This window comes from Phalaenopsis equestris, unplaced genomic scaffold (genome assembly GCF_001263595.1).
Source record: "Phalaenopsis equestris unplaced genomic scaffold, ASM126359v1 Scaffold000002, whole genome shotgun sequence".
NCBI lineage: Eukaryota > Viridiplantae > Streptophyta > Magnoliopsida > Asparagales > Orchidaceae > Phalaenopsis > Phalaenopsis equestris.
Window position 1 is genome coordinate 39,844,868 of NW_018164444.1, and position 23,092 is coordinate 39,867,959.

A 23,092-nucleotide genomic window follows, 5' to 3' on the forward strand; every position below is an offset into this window, starting at 1 on the left:
GTTAATAGTGAGATCATCAAGAAATTGAAGAAGGTAATCCAAACCAAGTTTACTTAGGCCTAAGTCAACCCTTAGACACACTATAGGACTAATGCACCAAATGAGCTCAAATTGAATCAACATGTATAAATACTCATTCTAATGGCCCTAAAATTCTACATTGACACTTTCTTGTTTCAAGGAGGCTTGGTTAAACATATCTGACAAAGTAAACCATTTCATCTAGAGCCCACCTAAATAAATTATATCATTTTCTCTATATTTTGTCTTCTAATGATCCTAGCTTGTTCAAGGATCACTAAGGATATTTCCTAAGTCAATTCATGGCATGTAAGCCCTTGGTTAGTTTAATTTGATTATGTGACTAATTCAGAACCTAATTAATAAATCTCATCTAAATTAATTCAACCATTCTCCAATATTGTTCCAAATAAAAATGATGACCTTATGATAAAGTTCAGACTCTGCCAACCTCATCTAAGAGTTTGGTCAAACTACTTTGGCCAAGAGGTCCATCAAGTCCCATTAAGGATGATTTAGGCTAAATGTAAATTCCTTTTGAAGTATTAAATTCCAATTGAGCATAGTTCATTCTATGAACATATTGAACCCTTAGTGATATCTTTGACAGAAATTTAAGCTCAGTTTAAGCTTAATTAAATGTAATCCATTATAGACACATTTGGGTCATAATGAGCCAAACTAAACCAAACATTATCCATTTCCATCAAAGTTAGCTAAGTGTACATTTGGGTCATACCATAGTCAATGAAATCAATTTTATGATCAACATTGGGTTATGACCCACCATTCCAAATCCAATGGAGCTCTATTGGGTCATAACCCAATGCTGACCCAACTAGGTCTACATGAACCATTCTAATTCAATGTTGTGTTATGTCTCTTCTAGGGATACACCTAAATGACTAAACTAAACCTCATGTTTATTAGTCCTCAATTAAGACATTTAGGCTTTAACTTAAGGATGACCCAATTAACATCAGTTTCACCAATTAAGCTTGAATTCTATTCCAACCACACCAAACTTGGTCATGCAATCACTTAGACCCTAAGAATGCTCCCCAACTAGACCCAAGTCATTTATGTTATCCCAAGTGCACTCAAGAGCCTAATGCAAGCCATTATTTTTTTAAATTTACTCAATTAAATCAACCTCACCAAATTGGATCCACCCATAAAGTCACCTTTAGACCGTTAGAGTCTACCCACACTAAGTGTGACTAGTACTCATGATAGTTGTCGCTTCCTTTGGTTCACTTGAAAGCAAGGTGGTCCTCGCCACCTCACCATCACACATCTTGCTACTCAAGTTGCTCAAACAATAGTTGGTATCTTGAATTTATCTTAAACTTTCATCCTTGAGCTCTCAGGGTTAGACGGTCATTGCCTTACCAGATTAAGTTGGGCGCAGCCACAATAATGGGAATTACAAGTCAAATACTCCAAGAAAAAATTCTTTAATTTTATACACTCTTCCAACTCTCCATAACTCAAAAAATTTCCCCATGCTTCCCCTTTTCTATGAGGCTTCTTAAGTCCACTAAACATCAAACTCTAGTAAGATCTTTCTAAAGTTAGTCAACCAAGTAACTCAAGCCTTCCTAGAAGCTATAGTCTTCAGAATGCTCCTCCTTCAATCCAAATAAAACTTAGGAAATTGTCAATCCTATAACCAAATTAGTTGCACAAAGGAAATCCTCAATTATCCTCTCTAGCACATTTTTATTTCGATCTTTGTGAATCAAACATCTTTTCTAAGTCAACTCAACCATAGGTTAGATCCTTTAAAATCTTCTAATTATTTTGAATTTTAGAAGTTTAGAATATTGTCATTGGATCACTTAAATTCATGAAATTTCAATGGACAACCCCTAGCAAGAGGTTAGATCATCGTCTATTTTCATGATTTGAAATGAATAGAATTGATCTTGCTACTTAGAAAACCATACGACCCTAAAGTTAAAATATAGGTGTAATATGAGTCATTTGATCGTTGTGGTCTAACATTTATCTAATCCTTACATGCCACATGAAAAGTGTAGCATAGTTTTAGCATTGGATTTATAAATCTATTAATAGTCAACTACAACCGTAAGAAAACCATACAATACTTTAAAAATTCATATAGAATCAAGTATAAACCAAAAAATTTATGAATAATTTTTTTTAATTTAAGAAATAAGAAAAATTATAAGAAAAATAAAACTCCAATTTTTATCCAACAATTTTAAATGAATTAAAGAAATGCTAAAATAAAATTAAGTAAAATTACATAAAAAATTATTTAAATCAACCACAATTTCATAGGAAGATTCGTTTGGTCATAAGTGACCTTTAAGAATTTTGTAAAGTGATTTGAATGAACTTAAATGGGTATTGATAATTTTAAATCAATTTTATATTAAATAAATTTAATAAAAAAAGACGATACCTAAAGTTTCTAAGCAAATTTTAAACCTTCATGAAGTCATTCTTAAGGTTATCTTCTAGTTTTAGGTCAATTACTTCAGTGATCTTAATTAATTAAACATAAAACTAAAATTATCTTAATGATAATGAAAGAGCTTTAGTAATTAGTCAAAAAATTAAGAAATTATTAAAAAAATTAAAATAAGATTAAAAATAAATAAATTAAAATTTCATTGTCTCCTTTGATAACTCACATAAAACTAAAATTATCTTAATAATAATGAAACAGCTATAGTAATTAGTCAAAAAATTAAGAAATTATTAAGAAAATTAAAACAAGATTAATAAAAAATAAATTAAAATTTCATTGTCTCCTTTGATAACTTAAAATAAGAATATTAAAATTAATCAAATTAAATTTACAAAGTTATTTTTAAAATAATAATGATAAATTCAATAAATTTAAAAAAATAAATAAATTTGTTCAAATAATTCTAAAATTTTAATGAAAATACCAAATGATTCTCTAAGGCCACCTTGATGATTTCAAATTTATTTTGATTAATTTATATTTAAAAAAATTAATTTAAAATTAATTTAAAAATTATTTAGAAAAACAAATCACATTGAAGGACACCAAAGTTTTATGGGAACATTAAGAAGCATATTTATTTTTCTTTTTTTTTGGAACATTAAGAAGTCATATTTATTAAAAAATCACTAGCTTGTCGAATGATTTTTCTTATTTTTGGATTTAATTTAATTTTTTTAATTAATATTATATCTTACAATATTATAAAAATTATAAAAATTCAATATAATCCAGATATTCCTCCACTTTTATGGAGATGTTCTATGATCACCCTTGACTTGAGAGAGTATTTTTATAAGGTTTTAAGATGATACTTGTGTATTACTTTAATTTTTCTTTCAAAAATTATTAAAAAATGATAATAAATTTAAAAAATTCAAATTAAGTTTTAATTTTATGAATGGTCTCTTAGATCATCTTTAATTATCAAGATCAATTTCATGTAAATTTGGAGTAGATTTAAGTTAAAACAAATTAAAATCTTCTGTGTCAACATGTACAGGGCATATGAATAATGAATAACAATAAAAGAATGATTGGATGAAATGTCACATAGTAATAGAAGTTAAAAAGAAAAACCTCTTAGAAATTATAAAATGTACCTTACCACTTTGGTGGGTTGGTTATCTTAATAAGTATAGTGTGTTAGGAGTGGTAAAGAACCACCCCATGATGATTCCACTAGCTCTTGAAACTCTTCAAAATCTTAAATTAGATAAAATTTAAGCTAAATTGAAATTAGATATGAACCCTTAAAATAAAAATCATTTAAATTAAAATCATTTTTTGAGAAAAATTGAGCTTAAAGCCAAATTAAAATTAAAATATCAAAGTTCAATAGAGGCTCACCACATAGACATAACACACTGGATTTGCTAGCTGGACCACTAACTTAGATCAACATTAGGATTGCATTGTTTATTTATTATGTTTGGTTGTTTGAGAAAAATTGAGTTTAATGCCAAATTAAAATTAAAATATCAAAGTCCAATAGAGGCTCACCACATAGACATAACACACTGTATTTGCTAGCTGGACCACTAACTTAGATCAAGATTAGGATTGCATTGTTTATTTATTATGTTTGGTTGTGATTTTACTATTGTTATGGGCAAGATGCATTCAATGTCATGAAGAAAATAAATATTTATGAATTAAAAAGATTATTGGCCCTAATAGCTATTTTTGTAAGTAATCATGTTTAGTTCGGCAAAAATTAAATTAGTAAAATTGTTCAAACTAATTGTGTTTGCCTACACATGGTATCCTAAAAATGCAAGTCAATAAGCATGAACAATATGGCATATGATTTGGAATTTAAAAGTGTTAGGCTATGTGCATGCTTGTGTTTGAATTCAATTATTTTACTAATATCTGTCTTGAAGGGATTGCTAGTTAGGTTTTATTTTAAACAAAAATAATTTTATTTTCTTTTAAAAATAAAAAAATTAAAATTTTGATAGTATTATTATAAATGAAGATGAACTTGATAATATTGAAGATTCCTGATGAATATAAATAACCTTGAAGACTAAATAACCTTGAAGACAAAGCTGAAGTCTCAATGGCCTATGTTTCAGATGATTAGTCTCAATGGCCTATGTTTCAGATGATTAGGCATGATAAATAACCTTGAAGACAAAGTTGAAGTCTCAATGGCCTATGTTTCAGATGATTAGGCATGATTGTATATAGACAGAACTCTGGTTTACATTATTTTAGACTTTTGGGGTATATTGTCATATATTTCTAAGCTGAAACATTCTCTTTTAAATTTATGTGTCGTGTTTGCTTATTCTATTTGATGTGCTATTTTATGCGTCTTAAATATTTTTTTTTTAATTTTCCTACTTCGCTTATAAATGGCCTGGTTGTGATGGTAGACCCCCAAAACTAAAGGTTTTATATTCTAACTAATTGAAAAAAATCATAGAAATTAAAATGAGCTTGAAAACAAGAGAGAAAATAACCATCGATATTCATGTTGATTTGATTCCTTTTTTTTTATACACTTCTCCCACACATATATAAGGGATATCCAACCTATGAGAAAGAGCACTACTTCTTTGGGGATGTTGTATCGAAATTATGGTTGTGTTAATTTTTAAATCACTATTGCGTCTATGTTTGATCATTGTCACTTTCTTGCTGCTTCCAAAAAAATTTTATGATGAGAAATAACTTCTCATAATTAGATCTACTAATATGTGTTAATTGTAATAAATTTATTATCTTAATAAATGAATAAAAGCTGAATGGTTTAGAGTACATCAGAAATAAGACAACATGAATCTCGAGGAGGGCCTATTGTCGAAAGACTAAAGGACCCATTTAACTAAATGCAACCCCCTAAATTGGGTTTAGAGGTCGACCAGACGTAGGCCATATGAACCGAGGGCTAAGGCTAATCAAGCAGAGCATAGTTATCAACCTACATCTCGCTACAACCAAACTCAAGCGAAGAGTAAGTATCGTCAGCCATCTCACGAACACCCTATTCCTCATTAGGGGCTAAGAATTGGCAATAACATAATCAATGAACATCTCAAAGAACCTCCTTCAAGAAATGAGTTACTTATAAGATTATTGTGATTCACCCCTATCAAATAGCCTAGTTTGATTCTACCAACAGGAACTCCTCATCCAGGAATTAATGGTCGATAGTCAAACTAGAATAGTCAGCCATTAGAACTAAGTAGATAGAGCCAAATATTGCCCACTCAAAGACCATCAAAGGCTAATCGGCAACACCGATCCGACAGAGCCGAACAAACTAGTCTTGTCGACCCGAGACCTACTGCTTTCAGCCATCCGAGTTAGATAGTAGCCAACTCATAAGCCTATATATGCAAAGTACCTACAATATTTTATAACGCCCACATTAAAACTAGGACAAACATGTAATTTCATATATTGTACCCCTTCTCTATAAATAGAGAAATTATTTTATTAGAAAGGACTAACCAACAATTCAAATTATTATTCATTATTATGCATATTGTTCTATGTCTTTCACATGTCTTACACTCTATTTATTGAATGTGATTCATAGCATTCAACATTTAATTTGCTTGTAATAACTTTATAATCACTTCTATGAGAAACTCCAATGGCCCTTATTGAACCCCATCAACTCTCCAAATTCTTACAATCCAAAACGACCTAAATTTTAGGAAACCTTTTAATTTCAATAAGTAATAGATCTGCAAATGTCGGAATATGGAGAACAACAATGCGATTGTGAAAAGAGCCATTCAGGGCTAGACTCGCATTTACATCGTCACCTCGCTTCTGCTGACCTCTCTAGTAATCTCTACTTCTCGCCGCTCCACTATCACTCTAGGGAAACCCTAGAATTGAAGCTTGTTTGGACCTCCTTCCGATTCGATTGAGAGATATGCGTTCTCAAAAATCACCGATGGTTTCGCCTAAAATGTCATGGTTTAGTCATATTGTTGGTCTCTTTTGATCAACGGAAAGTTTACAGTTGAATTTTTCTGTCGATTAGTGTTACCGCTTTAATTCCGATTATGATTGTAAACTTGGTTTTCAGGGAGTTGCAGAAGTGGCGATTTCCCGATTTGGATTTGATTTTTGAAATGAGTTTTTCTACAAAATACTAGGTATTTTCCGTTTTCACCAATAGTAATCTTGTTAAGTTCGGAATCAAATTGAGTTTTTTGTTTGAACGAATATATCTTTTTTTTTTCCCATTGTGACTGTAGGTCTATCTTTCAGTTCTCCTGGAAGAAATGGTCTAGTTTGGTTTGATTTTTCGGATGTTAATTCCCCTTTCAGTTTGAAGAAGATAAGGAGATGTACAGAGGGGGTCTCGATAGATTTAAGAAAGCCCAGTCTTTGGAGCCATTCTCAGTTGCCCCCAATTCTTCTTCTTCTGGTATTTCCTCTCCTAAAGGAAATAATCAAGCACCGGCGCAGCTTAACCATCATGAAAACTCGGTCCATCAGATCCAAGTTCAGAATCAAAGACATAACGCAACAAGAGCTGCAACAGCCGAAGTCGTGGTTCCGGCCCAACCTGTTACTCAGTTTGGCGGAGGTCAGTCAACATGGCAACCTCCAGATTGGGCAATAGAGTCCCGCTCAGGTGTTTATTACCTAGAAGTGATGAAAGATGGGGATGTGCTTGACAGAATCAATTTGGATAAGAAGAGGCATATATTTGGGAGACAGGTTCATACTTGTGACTTTGTGTTAGATCATCAGTCTGTTTCTCGACAGCATGCTGCTGTTGTACCCCATAAGAATGGAAGGTTAGGTTCTTTGAATTGGTACTTAAATCTCAATGATTTTTCCACCATCACCTCAAACTCTACCCTCCTTTGATCTCATCTTATTTTCGTTTTAGTTGTTATACTTTTATTATATGCAAGGAAATTACCTGTATTTTTTTTTTTTTTTGGTGGGATATGATATCTTTGTGTTTTGAGATCATCAATTAGCACTTGCTTTCTGTTTAGCTTTTAAATGTAGGTGTTTGAGAATTAGAATTTTGTACGATTAATTGATAGAGAATCTTTGTTGTTCGACGTAAATTTGTTGTTTAAGCAGTTGTTTGATTTATTGACAATGGTAATGTAATGTATGTTATAAGCGGATGTCTAACTGTTTTGTTTTGGTGACATCTTTATATTGTAATTTAATAAATAATCTTTAAGTATTATTTTAATGACAATAAAATATCATAAAAAATGGTCAAAATTTTGATGTCTTGTTATCTCATGGATAAAATAAACTAAAAAAATAGCATTTAGAATATTTCTCATTCTAAATGACATTGCATTGTTCAAGTAGATAATATTGAACTAAAAACACTACTTTTTGTAGATTATATTGTTATATAAATAGCACTATTATCTAGATAATGTTTATATCCATATAACAATGAGCCAAACAAGCCCCAAGCTTCGCTATCATCATTAATGCACTTTTTGTAGATTATATTGTTATATAAATAGCACTATTATCTAGATAATATTTATATCCATATAACATTGAGCCAAACAAGCCCCAAGCTCCACCATCATCATTAAAGCTCTTATTGAGTGTCTCATGTGGTGTTAAACTTGTCTTGTGCAAATATTTTTTGAAGAAATCCTATCCAAATTCTTTTTGTCAACCCTTTTTTCTTCCTTATTCTTGAACATTAATTTTATTCATCTATTTCATTTGTTAATCTTCTACTCTTCATTGTAAATGCCCAAACCACTTAAGATTGCTTTTTTACTACCTCATCGTCAAGTTATTTTGCATTCATTGTTCCTTTTAGATAATCATTTCTTATTTATGAGTCATTGTTGTTTAGTTTTGTCACTCATTCAACTTAACATTCTATTTACGCTATGCTCAACTTGTTTATTAGCGATGTCTTTAATGGCCAACTCTCATATCTATAAACATAGATTCACATTTGCATTTTCCTACATTTTTTTTATGCATTATTTAATTTTTTGTTTAAGTCTTCGTGATATTCTTTTATTGCATAATACTCTTATGTACATTTAAGTTTTAATCACACAAACTCTTGGTCACTCCTCAAACGCATTTAACACTACTCATTGATTTATCATACAAAAGTCATGGCCATAGTTGATCTTTCTAGCAAATAGTTATTGATTATGTGGTTTTCACACAATTTTTGGGACTCTTATGTTCCGTTATCCTTCTTCGTAATTTCTTGTATGGTTCATACATGCTATTGTCTTACTTTTAACACAATCTGCAGTATATCTTTGTTCTTGAATATTAGTGTTGAAGTACTTTTCAAGTAAACTGACATTCTTTTATTATTCATTACTCTATCAAAAATATTTGCTTAAATAAACTACTTCAATGTTATCCATATCCCTCCAATTCTTAATAGGTATCCCATTTGGACTCCAAGCCTTAAATCTATACATCTTCGTTTGAACCTTTTTATAACGATATTTGATGCAGTCGTTGAGAAGTAAATTAATTGATTATTGTGCACGCAAATCCAATTGAAGGGTTGTAGGAAAAGGTGATGCCCATTTTCTAGCCATTTCATTTGTTTTGTAAAATAAATTGTCTATTCGGCATTTATTAACTGCTAGTTATTTTATATATGCTTGTATTATTTTCTTGAGAAGATGGAATGTCTTTTATAGAACATCTTGGTGACTTGCTATGCTTTATTGCGAACATGCATCTAAAGATTTCTTAACTTGCATATTTTTGCAGTTTATCCTCAAGCAACGTTTATTATTAGTGTTTGCTTTCGGTGAGTTGATTTTTTTATAAAATTTATATTTAGTTCTTTTAAATTTTCAATCTAAAGATTTTCAGACTATCGTTCCATAATTACTATTTGAAATATGTATATAATTCACCCCGAAATATTTCTATTTTCCATTTATTCTTGTTACCCACTGTAAAACTTGAAATATTTTTTTAAATTTTTAATTTGCCATTAGGGGTGTTAAATCGGGTTTGCATGTCGGGTTTGGATTTGACCTGAAATGGTTTGACCTTGACTTGAACTTGACTCGAATATTAAACGGGTTAAAAAGTCCAACCCGAATTTGAACCCTTCTTCAACCCACCATCTTCGAATAACCTATGTAACATGGGGAATAACATCTATTGGGGTCAATTTCATGTCAATCCCGGTTCAAATTCGAGTTGGCGAGTCAATTTAGGGTCGACAGAATCAGTTTCAGGTCAATCTTGGGTTGTTGGGTCAATCCAAAACCGACCCGAAAAATTAAAGTTAAAATTTTTAACCCAAACCCAACCTAATATTAATTTAGGTCAACCCAAACTTAGATTTTTCGAGTCTAGTTCAGGTCGAGTTGGCTTCTCGAGTCAATTTTTGACACCCCTATATGTCATACGACTAAAATTTTCTATCAAAAGTACTACTTTAATTTAATGTTAATTAAGTCATAAATAAAAACTAGTTGTTGCATGGAAGTTAGATTCTTTGAATGACAAGTTTAATACTGTCGGCACTATTTTTGGTGTGGAGTTTGCCCGACTACAAGCTTTAATCCCACTAAGTGGGGTTAGTTGTATAAATCCTTTTTCTCCTTTGAGTCCTATTGAGTGTCATACTTTCATTTGATTCTAATACATTAAGATCATTTTTTATACAACCTACTTGTCTTTCTTGGTTTATTTCTACCTTTCTTAACATAAGTTGAATATAAAACATATATTCTCCTAACCGGATTATCAGATGGTTGACGTTTAATGTGACTAAGTCATCTAAGATGACTCTCTCTAATCTTGTCTGCCACTGGAGCTACACCAACCCTATCATGAATATATGCTTTTCGCATTTTATCTTAAGGGCCAAGCCACTCATCCACCTAAGCATTCTCATCTCAACAACACTTAACGTTGTTTTATGCTTCTCTTTTAAATGTCAACATTATGCGCGATAGGGCATTGCAGGTCTCACCACCACTTATAAAATTTTTCTTTTAGCCTAAGCGGTACTTCTCTATCACACAATAAGCCCGATGCATTCCTCCACTTCAACCAACCAACTTGAATTCTACTAATAACATCCCCATCTATATCACCAACACTTTGAACAATAGACATAGACCCGACCCGAGATATCTAAAACTTTCACAACTTTTAATGATTTGATCACTCATGGTTACAACTCTTCTACTAAAGCTACCACTACTAAAATTATGTTCCATGTATTGGTGTACCTAATAATTAAAAAATAAATAAATAGCATTTGCTTGCAAGAAATGAAATTGAATTGGTAAAATCCATAGTCATTGGTAAATTTTGTATGCTATAGTTGTAGTTGTGGACAAAGAGTTAAAAGATGAATTTATTTAGTTTAGTAGAGTAAGTGTTAAGGATGATAGTTATTAAGTTCTTTTTTGGGAAGTTTATGAATATTATCAGTGTTGAGAACTTGTTGTATTAGAAGAACTTTGAAAAACAAATTTGGGAAGAAATTGTCATAATATAACTTAAGTGAATCAAAGAAAGATTAATTAGTGGTGGTAGATGGGCATGTTCTAGTAAGATATTTATAAGATGATAATGGTGGTTTGAAATAGGGGATAAAGTGTGACTTTCAACATTAGAGTTATTAATAGATGGACGCTGTCATACGTAAAAGGAGAGAGAAAAAAATTCAAGCATTACTTACAATAATTCTAGAAGAAAATTTCAAAACACGTCTTAAAAAAACAAAGTAACTATTGAAACAAATAATTGCCTTTGTTTTATTGTGAAACTTGAAAGGTAAGAGGTGATTGGTGTTTCAAGATAGGTTGTTAGGTGAAGTGAGGATGTACAAAGGTTATTGAAGAAAAATAGTGCTTTTAATTAGTTCTAAATGTTAAATACTATGAAGGTTTATAATGATTTTGAGGAAATTATAAGTGTTACAAAAGAGGGTAATGTGCAAAGCGATACTACAACAACAACAACAACAAAGCCTTAATCCCACTACGTGGGGTCGCTACCTGAATCCTTTTTCTCCATTGCGTCTTATTGTGTTTAGTGTCATATTTTCATTTAGTTTGCAAAGCGATACTATAATTTATTTTTGTGATGAATGAGATTAGACTTAATACTAAGGAAATACATACGATAGCTAAGACAGGGAGTAAGAATTCAAGAGCTTGAGCAATCTAGATACATAAGATAATAGGATCCTAGTTAAAATTGAATGCATCAAAGAAATGCATGAATTTACTTTTAGAAATTATTAGAGCTCAAAGAAAAACTTATTTGGATGAGCATGATGAACAAATTGCTGTGGTATATTTTAGATTTATCTGAAGGAGCGAGTTAGTTTTAGCTTGGAGGATGATTAATGCAAGTAAATTTTCAAATTCAGATGTGATATCTATTGAGATTTGAATACTATTATAAGGATATGTTTGAAGAGTAAGATAGTCAGATAATTAGAGAATAAATATTTTAATGCTGGTATCTAAGAACAAAACATATGTTCAAGATTATTGTTATCAAACTTACAAGAACTAATAATAAAACATATATTTAAAAAAAAAAATCATGTTAGTTTCAGAGAACAAATTTGTTTGATGTGGGCGTCTAACGAGGTGCCCTTGGTATGGCAATTGCCGCGCCTAGACCAGTTTGGTCCAAGTATCGGAGGGACAAGCTGGTCCTTCCAGGCAAGGAATTCTCTCCTACCAGAGTGGGGTCCACTCCTATTTAGCCTAAAACTATTTATGTTGCTTTTGTTGTGTATTGTTCAAATTTTATTGTGTGGTTTGTTCAGGACCACCATTGGCACTTTGTTTTCCTGTTTAGAGCTGCTTCCAAGCTCGAATGGTGTCTGACTGTATCTCGCTCCCGACGTAGTCATTATCCTACCCCCTGCCCTTCCCATCCTGCCTACGTTGCTCCTTGACGCCTGCCCTTGTTGCAGCTTCCCTTATAACAGCTGTCCTTGCTGTTTTCCCTGCATTTTCCCCTTCCCGGCAGCCTTTTCCTTCCCTTCCTCCCTGCATCGCTCCCAACTAACCCTTCCTCGCTGCGCCGGCAAGAACCGCCTCCCCGCAGCCTTGCTGCTGTTCCAAATGCTGAGAACCCCCTCCCTGCAGCCTTGTTGTTGTTCCAGCTGCCCTTCATACCTGCTGCCACTGCCTTCCACTGTTTTCCGCTGCTGTCCAGCTGCCCCTTCCTGCTTGTTGTTGCCAGCACAGCAAACAAATGTCGTTTCCTGCCATACTCTCATTTGTTCCACTTCCCCATCTTGTCACCTCCCTTCCACGCCCCTAACAGCCACCACCACCAGCATAGATTCGCCCCTAGTCGCGTGTTTCATATCGTGTTTGTTGCAATTTCATATTTCCATTTATTTGGTTGTAAGTTCCTATTTGATTTCAATAATAATATTTGCTTTTCCCGTTATTGTTGGTTAACTCCAGTATCACCATTGACAACATATTTTAATATATAACAATATATTAATTCATAAGAAATCATTTTTATGTACAAAATTCCAATAATTGATGGAAACTTATTTCCATTTGTTGCTATCCAAGAATTCATGAATAACAACTTTCTTTTTCTGCTATATAGTTAATTTTGAATTTAAAAAGAAAAGATTTATTGTCATATTTTTTTTCTTTTTAATTATTTATTTATCCACTTATGTATTGCTTTTTTTTCATATATTTTACACAGATTAAGAGAATAAAATCCTGCAATAAAATCTCCAATTTTTCACTACTCTAATCATTCTAATTTTCAATTGATTTCAAGCTAGGTAGATCTATTATGAAATTTATTTTTGTGATAAGTTAATTAATTAGGAAGTGTGTAAACTAGAGAAATTTAACCAACGCGACGCAGTGCGGGAGAGGAACGCCAGTGCGAACGTGTTAAACAAACAGGGAGGCGGCGTTTTCAAAAAGCCGCCGCTCCCAATAAGCTGCCCCAAACGGGGCCTTAGTAAGGGTTTTGTTTGACTACCATATGAATTGATTTTATGCCCATTAAGAAAAAAAGTGTTTTAAATTTATGTTTAACTTCTTTAAAATATATATATGATTGAGTACTAATTTGTCCTAGAAGTATTTTTAGATTGATGAAACTTCATATTACAGTAGGATTGCATTGAATTCAATTTTGACAATATCTTTTTGCATTGTCATGAAATACTTCTAAGATATTCATTGAGAGGAGTGTTGGTATATTCTTTCACATATGGCAATTTATCTGACGAGAAACATAATAAGATAAATAAAAGGTTGGAACAATAGAGAAAATATTTGGAAGTTAAATGATTCCTAATTAACTCAATAAAGATTAAATATATGTTATGCAATTTAATTTTTAATGACCCATCAATGTTTAATTTAAAAATAAAGTAATTCATAGGTGTGATAATTTTATGTATCTTCAATTTGTTATATAGAAAAGTAGGGATATAAGTGAGCATATAACTTCTAGCGTTAATGCTTTTGATTAAATAGTGAATTTTCTTATTAGTATATCATGGAGTCTTAATACTATAAAATTACGATTAGGCTGGATATGTTATATGGATCCAAATTTTAGGCAATAAAATTTTGAAAAAACTAAGTTGAATGCAGTGATGAAGAAAATATTAAGATGTATGTGTGGTATAATTAGAAATGATAAATTGCACGATAATTATATTAGATGTTGTTTGAAGTGGTATCAATTGAAAATAAGGCAATTTAAAATAGTCTAAATATTGTAGATATACACAATGAACAGTAGAAAATGCACCTATTAAAATAAGAAATTGATTAGCGTCAAATCATTATAAAGAAAAATGTGATAATTCGTGAAATTGATGGCAGTTGATTAAACTAATTTGTGAAATGCTTAACACTTAAGCCATCACTCAATAACAACAAATGAAAATGAGGATTCGTACAACAACATAAAATAATTGGACAACGTTGATGATGATAAATATTGACTAAGATAAATAAATTTTAATGATCATGAAGCTTTTATTTTGAGGTTAAACTATGCATGATGGCATAGCCATGATAGGAGTATATAATGATATTTAATCTCATTGTATAACCGAGTACTTTTTAATTAATGCTTTTGAGTTTTCTTAGATTTTCTTAAAAAAAACTGACGATTAATTTCTTTGGTGCTTGTGGCATCAATTTGAAAGTATTATCTTTCCTAACCACCCCGACTCGCCTTTCCACCTAACATTGATCAACAAATTAAAGATAATTGTATTATATGGTTGAAATGATATCTATCGAAGCTAAATAGTTGAAAACAGATTGATGATTTATAGATTCACAATAAAGATTGGAAAATACACTCATAGTGAAAAGAATTGGTGTCAAAAAAATTAGAAGGCTTAAAGGAATAAAACTTAAGTGCTATTGATAGATGTTATTTAAAATGAATTGCTATGTATAGGTTTAACATCTAAAGCATCACTTTGTAAGAGAAAATGAAAAATGAAAATTCATAATGCTAAACCCCAATAATTCGGATAAAGTTAATGATGATGATAATATGTTTGACTAAAAAAACTTTATATGAAAGCAAGCTATATTTTTAGGCGAGTAAAAGTCCAAAATAGTCCCTCAACTATTAAGAACTGTCCAATTTAGTTCCAGAGTTTTAGAATATTCCAATTTAGTTCCATACTATTAAAATGTGCTCCAGATTTGTCCTAAATCATATCTTCCGTTAAATTTGATGATGGCCTACATGAATTGAAGGGTATTTTCTTCTTTTATTTAATTATTCAAAAAATATGTGGTTTGTATATAAATCTCTTTTGTTATTTGTTTTTGAAAAGCTATAATTTTTAAAACAAGTCATCATTTTGTTTTAAATAAAAATTTTAAAATAATCAAGAATTATGCAATAATAGATCACTCAATCTAAAATTATAGGAATTACTCTATTTCAATTGAATTTTTTTTAATATTATTTATTAGAGAATATGTTTTAAAATTGTTAAAATTAGCTTGAAAACTTAATTAATGAATTTATTTTATGTTCAAAATACTATATATGTGAATGAAAAAATTATGTGATTAAGAGAAGTAACTTTTGTGAGTTTAATTCGTGAATTTTGCAAATAGACAGAACTATCGTTCAAAACGTGAAAAGAACTGTTAAATTTAACAAAAAATATGATTTAGGACTAATTTGACGCACCTTTTAATAGTCTGGGATTAAATTGGAGTATTTTAAAACTCGGGGACTAAATTGGACACTTCTTAATAATTGGGGGACTAATTTGAGCTTTTACTCATTTTTAAGCTAAACCGGGCATAATGGCTTAGCTTGATAAGCTTATATAACGGTACTCAATCCCACTGTATGAACGAATCCTTTTAAGGGCTGTCAAAAATATTCTTGTAAGCTTTGTCCATCTTTATGAGAACAGCATTGATTTAATGTTTTTACAAAATAAACAACACATTTTTGCCAAATGAACCCTTCATTTATGTCAGTATATCTGCATCTTTTCCATATGGAAAAACAAATAAATTACTTAGATAGTTTACATGTTCTTTCTGCATGGAATAAATGAGACCCTCACAGCAAAAGAAATAGTTTGCTTTAAACTCTGAAACACTAGACCACTTCAATTCCAAAGAAAAGTTCTTAGTTAGGACTATGGATTTGTTGTGGTTGTCGATGTGAAAATTTGCAAAACACACAAACTGCTAGAGGGTCTGATGCTTGTAATTACTTAATGTAAGTGCAAAAGAAGCGATAGAATGGAAATATAGAGGTGTAAACGGAATAATCTGGAACAGCCAAATTCGTGAGGAATACAGGTTTTAAATAGTATGCCAAGTATCTCATGTTTCTTTTTGGTCTGTAGAGAAAACAGAACGTTCTCCCATTTTCACCATCAGTATACTTGATTATTATAGAGGTAATATTCTATGATAAATTTGATTACTTGATGATCATTTGTTTAGAATAATATTTTAAAGTGTTACTCTATTAATATTCATATTACTGAAAGAAAGGAATAAGGAAATCTTTGTTAATGTTAGCTACTATGAACCATGGAGAAAGTTAATTCCATTTGGTTCTGGTGATACAAATAATTATAATGACTGAATAAGTTTTCTTTAGTTTATTGGGGCATTTACATATGTAGCACACAATTCTTATGTATTTGCATATCTCTTAACTTTCAAATTTATACATATAGCCCTCAAATCCTTAATATCACATTAGAAATAGCACTATTATCACTTTTTAAAAGTGAAATAATCCTTTTCATGCATAGGTTTAAAGCCCCAGTGTTGTGTATGTAAACATCAAAGTATAGGTGTGAGATATGTAAATACATAAGAATTGTGTGCAACGCATGTAAATTTCCCTCTTTTTTTTGTTTTTGATTGACCAATTTACCATGCCAACAAGTGGTTAATTATGTATTTATCATGTATATTCTTGCAGCATCTATGTGATTGATTTGGGTTCTGTTCATGGTACATTTGTTGGCAATGAGAGACTTATTAAAGACACTCCGGTTGAGCTTGAAGTTGGGCAATCTCTAAGATTTGCTGCATCTACCAGAAGTTATATTCTGAGAAAGAACACTGCTGCCCTTTTTCCCACTCCCGCAGCTCCGAGAGAAGTAGATCTACCTTCTCCTCCAGACCCATCTGACGAAGATGCTGTTGTTGCATATAATACCATTCTCAACCGTTATGGTCTTACGAAATCAGATCTGTCATCAAAATCTACGAGTTCATCGACTGTAAAATCCGATGCTCATCATTTATATAGGCCCTCTAAGAGGATTAGGAAAGCAAGGGTTGCATTCAAAGATCAGATTGGTGGTAACTTAGCTGAAGTTGTGGGGATCTCAGATGGTGTGGATGTTGAAACTGAACCTGGTCCTATTGGTGTAAAAGAAGGCAGTCTTGTTGGTAAATATGAGTCTCTTGTTCAGGTCACTGTTATTCCTAAAGGGAAGGAGCAGCTATCTCAAAGGGAAGGCAGCATTTCACCCAAGGGTGTCACTCACAAGTTACAGCAGGTTTTGAACAAAGTGAAGAACACTTCTAAAGGTGGGATTTATGATGACATTTATGGTGATTCTTTTTCAAGTAAGGTAGGTTCATCTTGGGCATATAAAAATGATGGTAGAGAAGGAAATACAAACAAAAATGTTGATGGAAAGCCTTCCAGTGGAAAATCAAATGATGCTTCAGGTGAAGATAGTGATGATCTGTTTGGTGATTAGGATTTTCTGCTAAAATTTTGTTAATGATATTTGAGGATTTATTGTTTTAGTGTTTCATGTCACAGAAAGAACCTGCTTTTTGGGTTCTAATGGCTGTTTATGAGTCCTGTGTATTAAAAAAAATTTCCGGTCTTTCCTTGCGACTGTTTTCCTGCAATTTTGCTCTGTTGTTTCTGCATTCATTGGCTTCTATAATGTTGAAAGCTAGCATTTTTTTCTCTTTTTTTTTGGCTCTCATCTTTCGCTCTCAGCAATGTGCTCAATTTTTAAGTATTGTTGGCCTTTTATATGCTTAAATCTTTCCTAGTTTTCATTTTGGTGATCAACATGCCCTCTCACTAATTTTGTGAAGAGTTCCAATCTTGTGCTCGAGATTGTGGGTTTGCTCGCTAGGTAGGAGTGGTGTTTAGGTTGTGTTGATTGGGTGTAGGAGAGCATACATAATATTTGGAAGTTGATTAATCATGGATTGAGCTTCTCTCTCATAACTGTGGAAGATGGTGAAATGTTGAGCAAGAGAGTGCTTAGATATGGATGCAAGTTGCTTGGGTTTGGTAGAATGATCTAATACAATGTTGTGTCCAATTGCTGTATAATTTTGTCCTTCATGCTTATTTATTCACTTATAAAATTACTTACTGAGTTTTCAATTGGTGTTTGAATCATCCATGCTTATATATCTGTGTTGGGTAATCATTAAGCTTATGCTTAATATATTCAATTCCTCTCACTTTAGCATCAAATCTTTACATCCTTTATTGTTGAAGGGATGCTTGTAGGTTTGTGCATCTTTGGTTTTCCTTGAATTAAGAGATTAATCTTCTGTAGTTTTGTTGATCATTACATTGGGGTTAATGTTCACATTGCCCAATTCAACTTTTTATCAGCATAATGAATCTTATCCACTCACTTAGCATGGTGTTACACTTGGAGTTTGTTTTCTTGTTTATAAGTGCTAAAATTATTCAATTTGGCATCATTTATATTGTTGTTATTACTTGAATGCTCATAATTACTTACACTTGTGCGCTTGTTTGTGCTTGATTAATTATTTATTTATATTTTGTGTGCTTTGTGTGAGTTTGAGATTGGAAGGGTTTTGAAAAGAATGCATTGAAAGTATTTCTAAAAAAATGTGGTAATGTTATTATACATTAACTTCTCTCCACTATTGGTGTGCATTTAAGGTTTCAATTCGCCTTAGAGTGGGTGATCATGATATTATTTATTTTAGCTATGTAACTAAAAATAGAAGTTCCTATGGCACATATCCATTATACATTGTTTTTTGTCATTCTTCTGTTCTTACCTTTGTTTGTCAGGTTATATATGATTTTATGAAAGAATCACAAGCTTAGGTATTTGTAATCTATTAATCCTTAGGGCATTTTATTTTGAATGGTTTTTCTTTTTTTTTTTACTATTTAAAAAAACTGGTTTTCTTTTTTATTGAAAAATCTTTGAAGATTGAGAGAATTGCGTATATACATCAAAGGAAGCACAAAAGATGGACGTCACTCATGTGCTAATGGTTTCAAGCGATGCAAGACGCCCTGCTTTCTTTCTTTGTACTGAGGTTCGGCCCCCGACCCACCCAACTCTTCTTAGATGGGGCAAGCGCCAGACCGATCAGCAGGAGTAGGATCTGAGTTTCACGATATTCTGTTCTGAGTCTCGGCCTTCATTCACATAAGATTTGTGATGAATATATGTTTTATAATAAGTTTTGAAGTGCATATCTTTTTTTGTTGTGCCCTTTTATTGAATGACTGAAAATAAAAAAAAAAAATATTAAAAAACTTGATACTCTAATTCATATGTTTGGAAATGTAAAAAAGTGCATGGGAGAAGAAAATTGAGGATGTTCTAAAGAAGAACATCAACAAGCAACTTGATGAGCCAAAAAGACATTTATCTAAGAAAGGGAAGAAAAAAGAATGCTACAAAAAAAAATGAAAACAAAGAGAATTTTGTAATTCAAGTTAATGAGAAGGAACCATTCAAAAAAATTTGGCTTGCCCCAAAAACAATGAAAATCTAATAGGTTTATCATATGAAGAGTTTTAGTCAATTTGAAATATTGTATAATATATATAAACTAAAAAAAATTTTGAACAATGAGAATTATAATGTTGACTAAGAAATTAAGTACTTGCTCATTATTTGAAATTCAAAATGAGAAATTTAAGAGCAAACTCAATTCCTTAACCGTTTCTAGTTTATTTTTTAATGAATATGATGTTAGCTTGAATGATAAGATTATTTTGTTGGAAGAATAGAATGTTGGTCTAATGAGTGTTGTACTTAATATTTATAAGCACTTTAAGATGTGGTCATGTTATAAATTCTTTTGATGTTTAGCCTAATAAATTATTTTTTATTTAGATGTCTTTCAAAATGTGATCATAATACTAATGTTTCTCATTATAAGATTAACGATTTAGAAGTTGAGGATACTTGTTTAAGTATTAAAGTTAGAGAATAATTGTATATTATCTTTACTAGCATTAATATTTTCTATACTCATGTCGCACACAATAAACAATAGTACACATTAAATAATTGAAGCCATAGCAAAATCTTACATGCATGTCTTATTTGATATTCAATGCAAATATGATATGTCTTTTAGCATGCTTAATTTCCTTTACATTTAGCACATTTTTTTTTGAATGAAATTATATTTTAAAAGAAGGTATTTTTATGTTTTTGTTGCACGTATAGTAGGTAAAGCATTTGGAGCGAACTAGAACGAAAACAGGGCTAAAAGGAGGCAAATGGAGCAAAATATTAACTGGCGCCAAGGAGCCACAAGATGGTGCTTAAGCACCACTCCATGGAACAATGGCGCCATATTTGGGCGCCTAGGCACCGGACCTTGCCAAACTTCCTAAGAAGTCGGCGCCATGGTGGCGCTAGTGTTATTCAATGGTTGCCCAAGCAAGTGGTGTCTAGGCGCCACAGGCTAGCGCTTGCACGTCAGAACTGTTCTTGGAGATTTCCTTAGCGTTTATGCACGAATTTAAAGATATATTCACTGGAGAATCACTGGAGAAAGAACTTTTTGGCATTTCTAAGTCTTGGAATTCTCCAAGAAGATCGAGAGGTCGTATATGAGAGTAGGAAATGTAGATTATTACCTTTTTTTGGAGAAATTGGTGGGGGAATTTTGACAGATATTTGTAAGGGATTGTATTAGCATTGCATGGATCAACATGAGACTTTGTTGGAGGGATTTTCATTTTTTTTTCAGAGGGAAAAGCTACGTATTGTGTTCTTCATTATTTTGTGCTTGTTGAAAACACTTATCTAGTGGATTTGTTTTGATTTAATGAAGCTTTCTGTTGTATGTGACACATGCTTTGTGAAGTAGAATTTTTGTACTTTTCTTTTGCAATGAATTGGATGAATGTTTTGGAATGTTTTGGATGAATGTTTTGGATGCTAGGATGCATGTTAGAATAGGTTTTTCATATCATAGTGATGTTCTTACTTCATGCTTCAATTACTAATCAATCTGGTCAATTTGTATGTTAAAATTTATTGAAAACCCAAAAGTTCTGGGAGGGCTATGGCTTTAACAACTAGGAGGAACTACATTGAACTTATGGGTGAAGGAAAAGTAGTCCTAAGATTCAATGCAATGTTAGGGAGATATTTGTTGATGGGTGAAAATAGGTGTTTTTAGCGTAAGGCTAGATTCCTAACCAATTTGATCCAAGGCTTTGTACCTTAAATCTAATATAAGTCAATTAGATGGCTATTAGAAGAAGGAGACTCTAGAGTGATAGGCTAGAAGTTTCGTCGTGATAATCTTGTTATTTTAAGGAATTGACCCTATGTTAACTGAGCTACGTTATACACTAGGAAGAGGAAAACTTAGATATTTTTTCCTCTATTGTCACTGCCGCATTAGATTCTAAGTATCTCATTCTTACACATTATCTAGGTCACAAGAGAAAGGTAGCTTTTACACCTAAAAATTCACTAAATCAGTTTATCTAGTTAGGTTTAACTTTAGATTTAGGTTTGTATTTAGGAGCAGTTGTTAGAAAAACCTTAATCAACATTCCAAACTAAGACCTGATAGTAGTTGACTAGAACTTAGCCTAAGGGATTCTTACATTGCTTCCTTGTGGGATTGATAAACGAGACTCCATTAAAGCCCTATATTATTGATACTTGCGTAGAACCCCTAGCGTGTTAACTATAAATTAAATTATAAACTCTATAACATATTCATTTTGCACACTGGCCGCCTAAAGAAACTAAGTCAAGTTTTTGGCCAGAAAACTAAATAACTGCATAACTACGGATTGGACCAAAATACTATAGTAGGTTTGTGTACATTTTGCGTACTAAGAACAACCTTGATTATTGTAGTTTCCAATCATATATTTGGGATCTTAAAGAAACTAGTTCAGACTCAATGTCCACACAAATAGAACTTGCTATGGTGTAAATGGTAATTTGCTCACTTGAAATGAGAGAAACTGGAATGTACATTTAGAGAGGTATAAATTGAGGAGCTATATTTGATTTATTATGCAATGCGGCAAAGAAACAATAAAATAGAAAAAATAAGAAGATAAAAAATTAAGTGATTTGAATTTGTGGCATATGCCAATTCTGTAACAAATCAAGTGAAAGTTTCACTTTCAAAGAGAAAAATAGGAACAATATACTACATGAATGCCCAACATCTCTTTCTCAATGTTTAAATAATTAAAGCTCATAGGATATACTTGTAGGTTATAGTTTGATTGTTTAATATGCTCCTAGATAATTATAGATGGTTGGTCATTCTTATCCACTAAGAGATATATTATTTCTATTTATGATAATGCTCATCAAGAAAGGTGAAATGAAAATTCATTGAATGTTTGAATAGATCCAATGTTAAGGTATATTGGGTTGTCAAAAGTTTTATGTAACTTGGATTTTATTACAGCAAGAGGAAGAAGCCTTCATCCCACTAAGTGGGGTCAGCTACATGAATCATTTTTCTCCATTGCACCCTATTAAGAGTCATATGTTCATTTAATTCTAGTAAATTAAGATAATTTTATATATAATATGCTCAAGGCTTTCTAGCCCCACCGATGTCATTCTTAATATAAGTCAAATATAAAACATCAACTCTTCCAACATATCTCATTTGATTAATATTATTTCAAAATAGATGTATATTTAAAAATTATAATTGTGCCATGTAATACCTATTTAATATGTTGATTCAAATTAAAACAAATCATCAATCTTCCATAAAAGATAATAGTTATAAGGTTTATTGTTAATCAAATAGGGTATAGAAGGTTGATCAAATAACCATAGATGTGCAACTAAAA

General features: G+C 31.6%; 1 protein-coding gene across 5 annotated transcripts; it reads left to right on the forward strand.

Annotated features, from left to right (window-relative positions):
• The first annotated feature begins 6,137 nt into the window (after positions 1-6,137).
• On the forward strand, positions 6,138-17,918 carry LOC110033701 (nuclear inhibitor of protein phosphatase 1). Of its 5 annotated transcripts, none has more exons than XM_020737770.1 (4): positions 6,139-6,476; positions 6,576-6,645; positions 6,748-7,296; positions 16,952-17,918. In XM_020737770.1, exons 3-4 carry the CDS (start codon positions 6,839-6,841, stop codon positions 17,742-17,744), a joined length of 1,251 nt encoding a protein of 416 aa, XP_020593429.1. In that variant the 5' UTR covers positions 6,139-6,476; positions 6,576-6,645; positions 6,748-6,838; the 3' UTR covers positions 17,745-17,918. The 5 variants fall into 5 exon arrangements, with proteins under 5 accessions (XP_020593443.1, XP_020593429.1, XP_020593424.1 ...); XM_020737765.1 differs by having other exon boundaries at positions 6,139-6,463; XM_020737778.1 differs by having other exon boundaries at positions 6,139-6,457.
• Positions 17,919-23,092: the final 5,174 nt, after the last annotated feature.